The sequence below is a fragment of the Acanthochromis polyacanthus genome, chromosome 19, assembly GCF_021347895.1.
Source record: "Acanthochromis polyacanthus isolate Apoly-LR-REF ecotype Palm Island chromosome 19, KAUST_Apoly_ChrSc, whole genome shotgun sequence".
NCBI lineage: Eukaryota > Metazoa > Chordata > Actinopteri > Pomacentridae > Acanthochromis > Acanthochromis polyacanthus.
Window position 1 is genome coordinate 28,572,636 of NC_067131.1, and position 15,752 is coordinate 28,588,387.

At 39.3% G+C, this 15,752-nt stretch overlaps 1 protein-coding gene across 1 annotated transcript; it reads right to left on the bottom strand.

Moving 5' to 3' along the window:
• Positions 1 to 2,141: 2,141 nt before the first annotated feature.
• kcnj2a (potassium inwardly rectifying channel subfamily J member 2a) lies at positions 2,142 to 7,995 on the bottom strand. Its single transcript, XM_022206360.2, has 2 exons — positions 7,825 to 7,995; positions 2,142 to 5,630 (listed from the first exon to the last, which is right to left on the bottom strand). Exon 2 carries the CDS (start codon positions 5,400 to 5,402, stop codon positions 4,119 to 4,121), a length of 1,284 nt encoding a protein of 427 aa, XP_022062052.1. The 5' UTR covers positions 5,403 to 5,630; positions 7,825 to 7,995; the 3' UTR covers positions 2,142 to 4,118.
• Between the last annotated feature and the right edge of the window lie 7,757 nt (positions 7,996 to 15,752).

The window sequence follows — 15,752 nt, forward strand, 5'->3', positions numbered from 1 at the left end:
CAGCATGGCTTGGAAACAGTGAGCAGAGGAGCCAGTTGTTTGAGATACATCCAGCATGGTGGAAAACCTTGATCCATATCTTCAAAACTGGTCAAAAATACTCAAATTTCTCCAAAATAATTGAAAAATTGTCCGAAATCACTCAAAATTTGTCCAAAATGATCATGAGAGGGAAATAAAACCTAATGTGGATCAATAAAATACATGCAGCATGACTCAGAAACCGTGAACAGAAGAGCAAGTTGTTGGACGATACATTCAGCATGGTGAAACATCTTATTAGAGATGATGAACAGAGTAGAGAGGAAAAGTCTGGAGAGGCTGGAAACATGGAAATATTCATTCAAAGTGACTCAAAATTTGATCAATATGACTCAACTTTTCTAAAAGAGTAAAAAAAAAATCCAATATGATGAAAAACTAGAAACTTCTCCAAAATAGAGAAAATTGTCTTCAAAATGTGTTCAAAGTGGCGGAAACTTTTCTGACTCACTAAAAAAAAATCCAAAATGACCCAAAATTCATTCAAAAAATATTCTGTACCATAGAATCGTCTTTTTTTTAATCCTTGTACACATGTTGCTTCCAGGTTTTTTCAAGTAAAATTAATAAACTCCACTGTATTTATATATATATTTTTGTAATCGGTGGCATCAGAACTTTATTTAAAGCAGAAGACATTTTAGAATTTTCTTAAACTGCCAGACGTGGATCAGATTTGTGACTGACAGATTGGCCTTAGTGTTGGAATTCGCTTTTAGAGTCGCTTCAGAAAGTAACAGCAGCATTAGAGGTGTATTTCAATGTATGATGGTTAAACGTCTCCATTAATCCAAGGTTCAAATATTTACCTACCATCAAGTACAGTTCATTAGACCCACATAAAAATACTTTATTACAAGTAAAAGTCCTGATGTTACTCTGGTAGTAGTACAAAATGTACGCAGAGTTCTCCTTACCCTGTTAGAGCCTTAAAATATATGAGTGGGTTGTTATTCTAATGCATTAGCATCAAAACGTAAAGTGCAGATAATGGAGCTATTAATCTGTATTGATGCATCTTTAAAGTTGTCAAATACATCTAATTGAATAAAAGTAATATAAAATGGAAGGGAAAAACTAAGAAAAAAAAAATTGCAGTAAATATACCAAGTTATTGTACATTAACCTTCCATATTAGTGTGACAGTGAAGTATTAAGAGCTCACTTTGTTTCTAATTAAAGATGCTGAAAAAATATATGCAAAACTTTATTAATCTCAGCAGGAGACCGTTGAATCCCCATCATATTTTCTGTTACTTCACTCATATTAGCAATATCACGCTATAAAAATACTCAATTACATGTAAAAATCCAGATTTTACTTTGACAGAAGCATAAAATATACTGAAAGTACGCATTAGGCAGCTCCTGTTACAAGTTTAAAATATACTATTGGATTGTTTTCTACATACAGTCAGCATTTTCAACTATTATTGTTTAAAAATGCATTGAATTATTGATTGTATGTTATACATGTAAAAACTTCATCTTTCAAGTAACTTTCAGGTGTAAAGTTGTGTACAATGGCAGGAAAGTATCTCAAAAATGCACAAAAAGTACTTTTTGTACTTTTTGTGCATTTATTCATTTCTGATTAAATGAATAAATATACCAAGTTATTGTACATATTTGTGAGCTTGTGTTGATTCCAGTGCAAGATACTGTAAGAAATATATGGAAAACTTTATTAATCTCAACAGGTAACACTCTGTTTCCCCCTAATTTTTTGTGTTGCTTCACTCTTGTTACTCAATTAAAGCCTAAAAAATAGCAATACAATGCTATAAAAATACTCTGTTCCATGTAAAGGTTTTATTTTCTCAGGGAACTATAGTTGTCAAATAAATATAGATGAGTCTAGTAGTATAAAATGGAAGTAAAATATCTCAAAGTTGTGCAAAAAGTGCTGTACCTGAGCAAATATAACAAGGTATTATGCTTTTTCCTTTTTTAGCTTGTGTTGTTTCTAGTGCAACATACTTTTTGTACTAATCCCAAAGATAGTCTAAAAACCTTGTGTGTTTCATTCTTGTATTAAAAATTTATAAAGAATGGAATCACGTGTTAAAACTCAATTCATGACAAGTGACTCGTCCTGGTTCCGATTGTCCACTGACATTTTATTGAAAAAGAACAATATAATATCATGTACAATAATAATAATAATAATAATAATAATACAAAAATCTGTACATTCCGTGGTTTTGCAGTACATTTGGAAGACTGATACAAAATTTACTGCAACAGGGAGGCAGGGAGGTATTTACAGGAGTAGGATCTATGGAGCTGAGCGGCTTTACGTCTGCAGGTTTTAAAAACAAAAAGACACAGAAATATATTGATGCAAACCGTTGTGCCTTTGTATGCCGGGGTTACAGTACATTTGGCTTTTTGAAATCTTACATTCTCAGGTAAAAAACAAAAGCAGAGGATGAAAACTCAGAGCAAAGGGAGCATGGCTTTACTTTGATGTAAGTTTAAAACCTTTAAAACCAGCATCAGAAATCACTTTTTGGTTCAGGCTACTCATCAAATGCCACAGAAGTCGTGATTTCTGTTTGCTTTTTTACACTTTGGAGTGTCCAGATTAAGGCTTGATGAATTGGCTCGAGATAAAAATGATTAAAAAAAAACTAAAAGAAGAAGAAAGAGAAACTGTACACACGTTCTTGCAAAACAAACCTTATTAAAACTCCCTAAACGTTCTACTTCTCTGTACCAAATCTAATCAGGTGTTGTTTTTAAGAAACACATAACTATGATAATAATACTCTTTGGCATTTTTTATCAACCGTAAAAAAAAAAAAAGCAAAAGGAAAAGAAGGAGGAGCAACATCATAGCAGCACTTTTAAGAACATTCAGATCGCCTGTTTTTGGATTTCATCAGCGTTATTTTCACAAATCGTTCCATTAGATAGATATATTTAAATCAGCAGGGAGGTTCGAGTCACCTCGTGATGAACCCTTAAAGAGGAACGAAGTCGAGATTTTGTGCAGACTTTCAATTTGAGTCGCATGTCAGACCACAACTATAGTTTCATTTTCTCACTTGAGTCTCATTATGACACTCACATTTTCAGTTGCTGTTTAGTAGGACTCCACATAACCATTATTTTCTCAATTAATTGATTGATTGGTCCAGCTATTGGCCCAAGGAGGCAATTGTCTTGTGCACAACCCAAAGATATTCAGTTTACAGTCACTGAGTTGGACCAAAACCAGAAAATATTCACATTTAACAAGCTGGAACCAAAGATAAAACCACCCAAACCAACTATCCATGATCAAAATAGTTGCTGATTTAATTAATAGTTGAAGATGTAGAACGTCCCATATGTAAAGGAACGATGTGTGACAATAACATCCGAATCAGGCGCTCAGATTCTCATCTCACCCCGGTCTCGGTTTAAATGAGTGATTTCTGTCAGTTTGATGTCGTTAATACTACCCTGCTCTGACCTCTCGACCTAAGCAGGCATGTTTCCATCAGTCTGACCAGCCTCGACTAGAGGAGAAAGCTCAGGGAATCAGTGCTGTCAAGGCAAAGTAAAGTTTCTCTATCGGTTATTGCATGATGTCGGCGATGAGACCAGCTCATGAACAAATACTCTACTTGTACCTTCTTTGTTCCAGACACCTGCATTCTTTACTCTTTGGTTCTATATGAAAAACTAAAGCGTCTTTATTTAAAGGCTTTTTCCACTATCTACTAGCAGCACTATAAAAGCATCTTCTTCTGGCTGGACAGAGCAACTGAGACATGCCGGCAGTTTTCAAGTCAACAACAACCTCCTTCCTCTTTGCAGTCGTCAGACACTGAGCACACATTCATGGGGACTTCATGGAGAATTCAATCTGCAAATATGCACGTGGTTCATAGCGCTGTGTTTTGTCATACTGTATGTAGTCAAAGTTCAAGCAGACTTTTACATACAAAGTCTTAAACCTCGTCGCTTCCCACAGCAGTACCGTTCGGCTTGTCCTCTGCCCGAGGCCCAGCTCGGCTCGCTGAGCCTCTCAGAGCAGAGAGGCGATTCTTAAGAAATCTCTCACGTGAGGTCTGAGGTCTCAACAGTCATATTTCTGACTCTCGTCTCAGCGGCCGAGGCTCCAGCGGCACCGTGGCCTGGCTGTGTTCGGTCTCTGAGATGTTGTCCGTCTGGGTGCCGTCGGGCCCAACGCTGCCCCCGTTCCCCTCGTCCGTGTCCTCCTTGTTCTCCAGTGCCATCTCGTTTTCATAGCAGAAGGAGTTGGAGTTGGAGAGGATGTATTTTTTCTCTGCGAGGTCTCTGGCGCTGCACAGAGGAGTGCTGGGAACCTCGTATGTCTTATGGAAACGGGAGTAGTCCACCTTGTAGAAGTTCTTCTCCTCGAAGAGCACCGGCTCGAACCGGTGGCCCCAGAGGATCTCACTTGCAACGTAGGAGCTGCGGCACTGCGTGGTCATGGCTGTCGCCTCCACCATGCCCTCCAGGATCACCACGATTTCAAACTCTGAGCTCTCCAGGTCCTGCTTACTCATGTTGTAGAAAGGACTGCTATCGTCGATCTCATGGACGATGGTGATCGGAGAGACGAGGAAGATGCGGTCGACTCCGCTGTCGAAGCCGACATTGATGTCCATCTGGTCGAGGGGGATGTACTCCCCCTCCGGCGTTGTTCTGGATTTCAGCAGCTGAGCTCGTACATGAGCCTCCACCAGGTGGCTCTTCCTTAAGTTACCAACTCGCCACATCAGGCACAGCTTGTTGTCCCTCATGGCCACTGTGGCGTTGTGGCTGAAAAGCAGAGTTTCATTCCTCTTCTTGGGCTTCGCCATTTTCGCCATGACGGCACCAATGATGAAGGCATCAATGATGCAACCGACGATGCTTTGGAAAACCACCATGAAGACGGCGACGGGGCACTCGTCTGTCACGTATCTGTAGCCGTAACCGATAGTAGTTTGAGTCTCAATGGAGAAGAGGAAGGCAGCGGTGAAGCTGCTGACGTTGGAGACACACTTCTGGGCGTTGTTCTCTAAATCCCCGTGAAAGATGGCGACCAGCCAGAAGACGCAGCCGAAGAACAGCCACGACAGCAGGAAGGCGAGGCAGAAGATGATGAACATCCACCTCCAGCGGATGTCCACGCAGGTGGTAAAGATGTCAGCCAGGTACCGCTGACCTCTCTCGCTCACGTTGATGAACTGCACATTGCAGTGACCGTCCTTCTTTACGAATCTGCTCGGCGGCTGGTGCCTCGTGTGCACTTTGCCCTTGCCGTTGCCGTAGCCGTTGGGTACTGCCATAGTGGCAAGCTTCATGCCGTCCTCCTCTGATGACACAATGCTGTAGCGGCTGGCTCGCACGCTTCCCATCACCTCAGTCTGGGAGGGCTGTGCTGCTTCTGCTGCGGAAAACAGTCCAAGTTTCTGGAAGAAGCGTTGGAGAAACAGTTTTGAAACGCTTTCAGGGACCAACTCAGAGAGGAATCGGTGACAAAGTGAGGCGGGCCGAGTGGACGCCTCTTCAGACGAGTGCAACGAGAGGAGGTGAAGCTTTCACTCCTCTTTCATCAGGCGGCTGGACCTCATCAACGTCATCTGCTGCAGGAAAACAGAAACAGAACAAGTCTGTTAGAGAAAGCAGCTTCCACATAAATCACACAATAACTGAGCTCAATCAAAAACTTCCCCACTGTTCGGTCAGCTGTGCGTGCAGCCTGAGAAAAACCATCCCAACTTTCTACCAGAATCAGAGCAGCTTGTCTCCCTCTGCCAACTATATTTCATCCAGTTATGACAAACAACAACAGTGATATTTAACCCCCATCTAACATTTTAGCTCTCACTGAGAGAGGCCACACAGTAATTGCTCTCAGGTCCCGTTATTGGACGTTTTCAAAGTCGGCTTGTTTTCTTTGGCTGCACTGCAGTGACCCGATCGTTTCTAGCTGGATTGTGGGTTACAGCGTTTCTATGGGATCTCATGGGCCGCTGGTTTTGCACCACTGATGGATTATGTAAACAGTTGACACTGAGAAAGCTTAGAGTAGACATGCAGGTCAGTTTCCTTGCTGTCAAATCCACAGAAAGCTACGGTTTGAACTGGAGCTGCAGCGATTCATTTAATTAGTAAAATCAGCTGTGAAGTTAACCTTTGATAATCAGATTAAGCAACTTCTTCAGGAAAAAAGTCTAAATTCTGTGATTACCGCTTCTTAAATGTGAAAATGTTCTGGTTTCTTTCCTCTTCTGTGACGGTAAACTGAACATCTTTGAATAAACATTTGTTATTTTGGAGTACTATGAAATGCAACATTTGACCAATCATATAATCCAGAAAACAATGACACTGAAAATAACCTCAAGCTGCAGCACTGATTTAAACATGAAGTCAGGATTTGTTCTTATTCCTCAGTAGTGTGTCATTAATGCACAGCTTCATGTTTTGTTTTTCTAAATCAAGAAATGCAAAAGATGTTTAACGTACATGACTACTGGTACATTATCTACCCGATCACAAGGACTTTTAGGACTTTTGTCAGCTATCTGCGGCCACAACTGCAGTTTTCCTGTGAACTTTCCTCCTTGCAGAGCTGCAGCAGGTAAACATGACATCATGTCAGCTCAGCATTTGTGTACCGGCTCTGCTATCCTACAGGATCTTTAGGGGAAAGTGTGAGCATCGTGCTCAGATCTGCAGACGAGATGCACAGCTTGTTGACTCTCACAGAGCCCTGCGGGACTCGTGCTCGCTGCTGCAACAACGACCACCCCGCGAGGATTCACAGCTCCAACACCTCTCATTAGGCTCGGCTGTCCTGGCAACAAAATGTACAGCGACCTGCCGCAGCGTTGTTATTTTCTCTTTGGATGGATTTCTATTTGTGGCACGAGAGTTCAAGATGAGGAGGAGGCCGAGAGGGAAAAGGAGAAAGCTGTCCAGGTCTGGGACGGCCACCCAGTGTCACCTTAGATCGAGCAGATGCAGCCACAGCTGACTCATAATCTAGTTTCACACCTACACAGAGTAAAAGTGGCTGATGCAACTCGTCTGCAGGGTTTTATCTACTTAGAGGGGAAAAGTTCAGCCAGTATCACATGCACTGCTGGTCCTGAGTACAAAGGAAGCTGCACTGTTAATTAATCTTTATTCAGATGATGGCTGGAATGTAAATATATATAAATATGATCTAGAAACACTGCAGCAGCTTTTTCCCCCTATTTTAAGTTTCATTTTAAGCTACCAAATGTGAGCCTTTTTCTTTCAAAATGAGCAGAAAATAGGTGGAACAACCTCGAAAATAGCCACATAACACATTAATAATGATAGAAAACGGTCTCTGTGTGATTAGTATCACCGTTCCTGCGCTTGTACAGTGTTTCAAAGAATGTAACTGAAGCCTGTCTGACCGTACAGAGGCGCACAGAGCTGCCCGAAGAATGCACCAAATGCCAGCGACAAATGTTAACAGGTGCGGGGTGGAAAAACGGCTTCTGATGCAATCATACACACGCATACACACCCGCACAGCGACACACGCACGCTCAGCTCACAGCTCACACTCATCGGGAGTCAGAACTTGTGAAATGCAGAAAAATCTGAAGCGAGACCGGACTGAGTGGAACTTTTTTGGCGGTTCGTGGGACACAAATCGTGCGTAATAGTCAGGAAGTCGGCGCGTCATGGAGCATAAAAACCCGGCCAGGAGAGTTTAATAAGAGCAGCTGTTTGACTTTAAACACTTCATATGAGAGCTGAGTTCAGCAAAAGAGCAGAAAAGTGGTGTTTCTCTACCTGTTGCTCATCTGTGCGCCGGTCTGGAGTCAGCTCTCTGAAATATAATCCAGGCGTCTCTCGGTGTTTCGGCCTCCGTTTATCCTTCAGGCTCGCTGCCGTGCGCTGCGTGTTTATTTTGGCTTTAATAAGATGAAGTGAGAAACTTCCCTCATGTCTCTGGAGGACCGGTCCCGGTAATGTGCTTGCTGTGAGTCCCCCTGCAGTGTTTTAAACAGCATGCACCGGCGCGGCCCCTCCTCCGCTCCCCGCCCGGCCAATGGGACAGAGGCGGTCGGCGCGCACACACTGCGGAACAGGCGCAATTAGGCGGCGTTATTTTTTTTGTCTAATTTTGCATGTTTGAGACATGAGCATGAAAATAATGGAGAGAAATGTGACACTAATTGTTTAGGACACATTTAGTCTCAATGAGGGGTTATAAAACCAGAGAGAAAAGACGATAAAAACTGAAATATGAGACAGAATTAATGTTAAAAAAGCAACATTACAACCTTATAATATATTTATAGCAAACACACAGCCAAAACAAATACATGAAAGTCAGTCTAGCTCTGACAAAAAGTAGTTTGTGACAAACAACTTATAAAACATATTAAATCTCAATTAGAAGTTTATAAAAATGACGAGATGAGTTAAAATCTGAAATACGAACCAAACAAATACCAGAAAATCATCAATTAAAGTTAATACTCAAATCTAGATAATATTACTACCATGTAATATCTTTATAAGAAGCACACGGATGAAAGAAATCCACCTAAACTTGGTCCAGCTCTGCAAAAAAGTTCAATACCAGAAAGTTTTTGCCACAAAGCGACAAATAAGATGCAAATTTTAACTCTGGTGACACAATAAGTCTCAATGATTTTTTTCATAAAAATGGCAGAAAAAGAGTTCAAACTTGAAATATGAGCCAAAATATTATCAAAGAAGTATACATTTAGGCTTTTATCTAATTTCACTGCTTCCTCTAGACAATATTATTGCTGTGTAGAAGCATATGCTTGAAAAAAATGTGTGAAATTAGGTCTAGCTCTGCAAGACAAATTAGCTCTACAGTTCAAATTACCAGAATTTTTAACAATCAGAGGTTAATAAAATGATAGGAGAGGAGTTCTAAATGAAATATGAACCCAAGTTAACGTTAATACTTAAATCTAAACACCTTTACTACCATGTAGTGTACCTAAAATAAACAGACCAGAGAAATAAATGCAAGAAAGGTGCAAAAAAATGTAATAAACCACAAAGGTTTTCTTTAGATCTCAATCAGAGGTCAATAAAATGAGAGGAGAGGAGGTAAAACTGGGATATGAACCACAAATAATATAATTATCGCAAACAGCAAACATGCGGTTGAAAGGAATGTAAAAAAATGTACAAAAAAAGTTAAATTAACCACAAAATAGGAGACAATCTGCAACTTTAAACAAAGTTGACACCTTCAATCTCCACCAGAGATCAATAAAATAAGAGTAGAGCAGTTTAAAACTGGAATGGGGACCAAAATAACCACCAGAAAGGAGGAGTTAGAACTTAAATCTAGACATCTTTGCTACCACATAATATAGTTATTGCAAACCTATGATTGAAAGGAAGCAAAAAATGTTCCAAAAATGTTCAGTTAACTACAAAGTAGGAGACGTTAAACACTGTTGACACCTTCAATCTCCATCAAACGTTAAAAAATAATGAGAACAGAGCAGTTTAAATCTGGGGTAAAACTTAAATCTAGGCATCTTTGCAACGGTATAATATACTTATTGCATACATATGGTTGAAAGGAATGCAAAAAATTAAATTAACCACAGAGTATGAGACAAATTACAACTTTAAATACCATTGACACCTTCAGTCTCAATCGGGTCAATAAAATGAGAGGAGAACAGTTTAAAACTGAAATAAAACCAACAGAGAAGCATCAATATGGATTGAAACTTAAACCTCGACATCTTTTCGACCACATAATATACTAATTTCATGCATCCGGTTGAAATGACTGCAAAAAAAGTTAACCACAAATTTAGAGACAAACTCCAACTTTAAACACTGTTGACACCTTCAGTCTCAATCAGAGGTCAATATGAACCAAAATAATCACCAGAGAAGCATCAGTTTGGCTTAAAATTTAAATCTACGCATCTTTACGGCCACATAATATACTCATTGCATACATACGGTTGCAAAAAAGTTAAATTTACCACAAATTTCGAAACAAACTCCAACTTTAAACACCACTGACACCTTCAATCTCAATCAGAGGTCATTTAGATGAGAGTAGAGCAGTTTCAAACTGAAATATAACCACCAGACATCTAATTGGGTTAAAGTTTGAATCTAGATGTCCTTGCTAACAGATTATATATCTATGGCATACATATGATTGAAAGGAATACAGAAAATGTGCAAAAAAAGTTCAATTAATTACAAAGTAGGAGAGAAACTCCAACTTTGAACACCGCTGACACCTTCAGTCTCAATCAGAGGTCAATAAAATGAGAGGAGATGAGTTAAAACTGAAATATGAACCGAAAATAACCACCAGAGAAGCATCTAATTGGGTTGAAGCTTAAATCTAGATGTCTTTAAGTTCAATTAACCACAAAGTAGGAGACTAACTCCAACTTAAACACCGCTGACACCTTCAATGTCTCAGTCAAAGATCAATAAAATGAGATTAGAGCAGTTTAAAACTGAAATATGAACCAAAATACCACCAGAGAAGAGAAAGAGTTTGGCCTAAAACTTAAATCGAGACGTCTTAAATACCATATAATCTACTTATTGCAAGCATACGGTTGAAAGGAATGCAAAATATGTGCAAACAAAGTTAAATTTACCACAAATTTGGAGACAACTAGAACTTTAAACTCTGTTGACACCTTCAGTCTCCCAGTCAGAGGTTAATATGAATCAAAATAACCACCAGAGAAGCATCCGTTTTGGTTAAAACTTAAATCTAGACATCTTTATGACCACATAATATACTTATTTCATGCATACGGTTGAAAGGAATGCAATGTAATATTCAAAAAAAGTTAAATTAGCAACAAATTGGGGGACAAAATACAGCTTTAAACCTTTAATCTCTCAATCAGACATCAATATGAAGCAAAATAACCACCAGAGAACCATCAGTTCTGCTTAATATTTTTATTTTGACAACATCACTGCTGTGTAACATACTTTTAAGAAATGTACAAATGAGAAAAAATGCATGAAAGGTGCAGTTTTTTGCCCAAAGATAACAAATAATCAGCCGCTTTGGACCCAGATTAGAGGAGAATCCAGTGGAAGCATTAAAGTGCTGCAGAATTTGTCCTGGATCTTCCCACCTGCTCCCTCATCCTGGTCTCGGTGATATTCGTTGTTCTCATAGATCTTATTTTTTAATGTGGGTATGGAAAATGTGTTCTGTCGGAAAGAATGACTCACTCAATAAAGGCCTACATGCCTGTATTATGATATGACTGTCTTTCTCCACTCAGCTATCGAGTTGCTTGGGATGTTTAGACTATGCATCTGTTGCTCTATAATTTTAGGTCAGACTGCAGCCGTGCTGTCCTGCAGCCATCGACTAAATCACTCTTCCTGCTCGCTAATTCAACGTGAACCCGCTGCCGCATGTTTTTCCCTTTGAACCGCTGCTTTTTCCTCCCGTGAGGCTTATTTTTAGCGTGGGTTATTTATAGCTTCTCGTATATTTAGCCCGGACCACCTGTGGCAGTGAACTGTTGCATGTTGTGTGTGTCTGTTTGCTTTCCATGCCCAATTTCCATCAATAACGAGAGCGACGCATGCAGCGGCTCAGTGCTGCCGCCGGACCACAAGGTGGAGGGCTGGAGGCTGGAAATAACTGGAGACTCGCACACAGACACACAACAACAACAACTACACACAGCAGAGCAGAGCAGGAACTCAGTCTGACCTGCAGCAGCATCTAGAGGACTCAGAGGAAACATGGAAACACAACAACAAGCTGGATTTTACACGTTTAGAGCAGCAGCGGCTCCGTTATGAAGCTGATAGATGAAAGAAGGAAGCAGGGGGAGCTGGGATTTGTAGTTTCTTCTGTTTCAGACCACAGGCTTTGTTTGTGTTGGCATCACAGCAGCTTTGTTCTACATTAAATCAGGTGTTTATTGCATCATTTAACTTCAGTGGTGTGCAGGTTGTTGTAATAAGGAGCTATGAAGAATGTAAACATTTATTAGGGTATAAAGTGCTGCTACTGAAAACGATACAACAGACTAATGCAGGGAGAAAACTGTTAAAGCTGTGAGTTAATATGCTTATTTTCCCGCTCTGTGAGGCTTATTTCTGACACATTAGAGCTCTGACACTTCAAACTTTACTCTAGAGTTGCATCGATTATTTTAGTAATCAAGTAGTCTATAGATTATTCTGTCGATTAATCGATTAACCAGATTACAGCATCAAAAGAGGAAGTGGGAGTGCTGTGCAACAGAAATAACTATATCCTATAGAAATACTATAGTATATAGTATAGTACAGAGGTATTATATCAACCTGGGGTCTAGTATGTAGTTAATTAAACAAAGTCTCCATTCAGAGAATTCGAATTACTGGAATAACTTAAATGTTTTCAGCCCTGCTTTACTCATTTAAACACAATTCTCAACGTTTAGGTCTACCACTGTGTTATAATGAAGGACATTACTTTGGTGTTTGGACAAATCAAGGTGAAATTATTGTTATTTATTTAATATTCTCTGTAATTAAATCAAATAGACAGCCAGTTTTCTATTCTCTCTTCTATTAGCTGCAGCACCAGCAGTCAAAAATAGACTTAACACTAAATCAGGACATATAAAAATCAAGGCTGGGACTTTAACATCCATCCATCCATCCATCCATCCTCTATACACCGCTTTATCCTCATTAGGGTCGCGGGGGGTGCTGGAGCCTATCCCAGCTGACTCGGGCAAAGGCAGGGGACACCCAGGACAGGTCGCCAGTCTGTCACAGGGACTTTAACATGTTAATTTCAATTAATTAATTACAGAAAAAAATAATGTATAAAAAAAATAACTCATTTAATCGCATCTTTCTCAGTTCTCTAATTTCTGGCAGACTGGTAACACTGATGAACACTCCAGCCCAGTAGGTGGCGCTAATGAACCTGAAGTCTGTTTACCAGTGAGTGATGTCAGCGCATAAGTACGTTTGGTGAACAGTGAAAGAAGACGAGATGCATCGAGCTTATCAGGCGGAAAGTTTTCTTTTAAAAAATCATGCAGATGGCAGCTTGGATAAAAGCGTGGTCGTGTGCAAATTGTGCAAGAAAGAGTTTTCTATTATTGCTATTTGAAAAAAAACATGATTTATTAATTACAAAGCCTGTAAATAATTAGATTTTTTAACCGCATCCCATCACTAATAAAAATATCTTTCTCTGTTTTCTGTGTCATTAAGTGAATACATGTAGGTTCCCATGGCAACGCAGTGTAAGATTCTGTAACTGCACAGCTTCATTCAGATCAACAGATAAAACCTCAGCGGAGATAGTGTTGCTCTGAGAGAAGAATTGGGTAAAAGTGAACACTTCATAAACTTGATTTGAATCCCAGACTCTGAACAGGAAGTCCTCCAGAGCAGGCCAGCTGACCGGCATCAGTTACCATGGTGATCTCGTAGGTTAGGAGAACTTATTGACTCTGAAAACTCTGACTTTAGGCTCATCAGATCTCTTGATGCATTAATTTTGGCACTGCAGCCCTTTGTTGTCCAGTTAGGCTTCTTATTGGCCTTTTTAAAAACACTCACAGAAGATCCATAGATGGTTGCAAAATACCTGCTTACTGGACACTTAAACCAAAGTTTGCAAAAATGCGATTAGAAAATCCTACTTTCAGATATACAGTGCTTAAAATTCTTTAGACCACCTGTCGTAAAATGGATAAAACACAAATCTGTGGTGCTCTAGTAAAGGTGCTGAGCTCTGTGTGTGTCGTGGCTGTTAAATAAAGACACTATTGGTATCATTCCATTTCAGTGCTTGTCTGTGCTGCTCATTGATCAACATATACTGTGTGGATCATCAACAAAGACTCATTATTTAACTCTTTTAGTGGAGCAGATTGGGCAAACTATCGTGCAAATTGTGATATAAACATGAAATTTAGCAGAGGAGTTCCTAGTAGGTCACTTTTTTAGATAAAAGAGCTAGCGGTGAAAAGAATTGCAATATAACAACCATTTTTTCAAGATAGCAGTGATAGATCTGATCATGTGTGACGTGTCGTTTGCTCTGAAAACCTAGCCACATCTAAGCGTAAAATTGTGATATTTCTGAAAAAAGAGTTTAAAAATTGCCCCCAAATTAAACAATTTGCCCCAGATTATGTAAAAATACCCCCAAATTCTAAACTCTTCAACTGAGAAGTCATGAGTGACTCAGCTGTGACCAACGGTCATGTGACCAATATTCAGGGAGTTTTTGGATTAGTTTACACAGAACACTTAGAAGAAAAACATGAAAACAGATCACAAATGTGGTAAAACATTTGTAGTACATAGCAGCATCTTTTTTCTTGTATTGGTAACACTTGTTTTAATTCTTTTTCCTGCACAGAGGACATTTGAGTTATTTCTCCTCCTAGCCATGGTTGTGTTGCTGCTAATGCTCCGAGTATAAATCCATGTTAGAGGTAAACACTGACAGATCTGCTGCCCTGATAGTGTTTCTGTGAAGGTATTTGTTGACATTTGTTCTGTTACCAGCAGCTGGATGAACTTCAGTGAACAAGTCGCTCCATGATGGAGATCCGTTTCGAGGCCTGAAGTCTGTTCTGGTGACTAAAGAGGAAGCTGTGGTTGTAAAAATCCTGCTGCAGCTTCTGTGGTTTGGAGCTCAGTTTGTGCTCGTACTTCCAGGTATCGCTGTTGTTTTCTTTCCTGCAGCTACTGTACAGGACAAACACCTGTTATTACATCTGTATAACACCTTTAAACCATCATAGATTGAACACACACAGTACATGTGCAATTCATTCACCAAATCAAAGGTGTTGTGATGTAAATGTTGTGATTTTTAGAGCCATGATGTCTACTTTCTTTAATGTCTTTGCATTGTTTAGACTTTCTCCAATATCATTTCAATTTATTGTTACATCTTGTTTGAAAATTAACCAACAACAGAAAAGTTTGCACCAGATTATGTAAAAATAAGTCACCAGTGACTCAGCTGTGAGCAACAGTCATGTGACAGATATTCAGGGAATTTTTGGGTTTGTTTACACAGAACAGAGAGGAGACAAGTATAATAAGTGTGGGTTTATAAACCACAGCGTGAAGCCTGAACTGCTTAGTACACAGATATCAATGGGCTGCATAAACAACTACTGGAAATTTAATAATGCCAGTCATGTCAATTTTAAACAGCCATAAACACGCTATTTTGCTTTTGACTTAAAATGAGCCATGTGACTTGTCATTGGTGTCTCAATGAAATATAAAAAATGTTCTGAACATTCAGTGTGCATCAAGAAATGTTAACCAATACATTAAATAAAATGAGCAAAGCTTATTTGTGCAATATGAAAAATATCAAAGAAACAAATGTATTGTCCCAAAAAAGTAGCATGAATTAAAAAATCTCCCCTTTCGATTGATTCTAAATGACCCAAAAACATGAATTACCTTTGACAAATTATAAAATAGAAACTTTCAGATGCGATCATACTGTAAAATCAGAATATAATATTAAATTAATAAATATACAGATTAGCTAGAAGAAGCCTAAGTTTTGCAAACACATCAAGATTATTGCATCTAATTTGCCATAAAGTACATAACATAATTAAAGCTGCAAGCATCACATCCTTGCTGATCAGTGAATCCAAGCATGTCCACCAGGTGGCGCTGCGACTGAGAGTGTATTTCGGCCTATGGATCTGATAAAA

Coding starts and splice junctions, on each gene's coding strand:
- kcnj2a (XM_022206360.2), bottom strand. CDS start 5,402: ATGGGAAGCGTGCGAGCCAGCCGCTACAGCATTGTGTCATCAGAGGAG.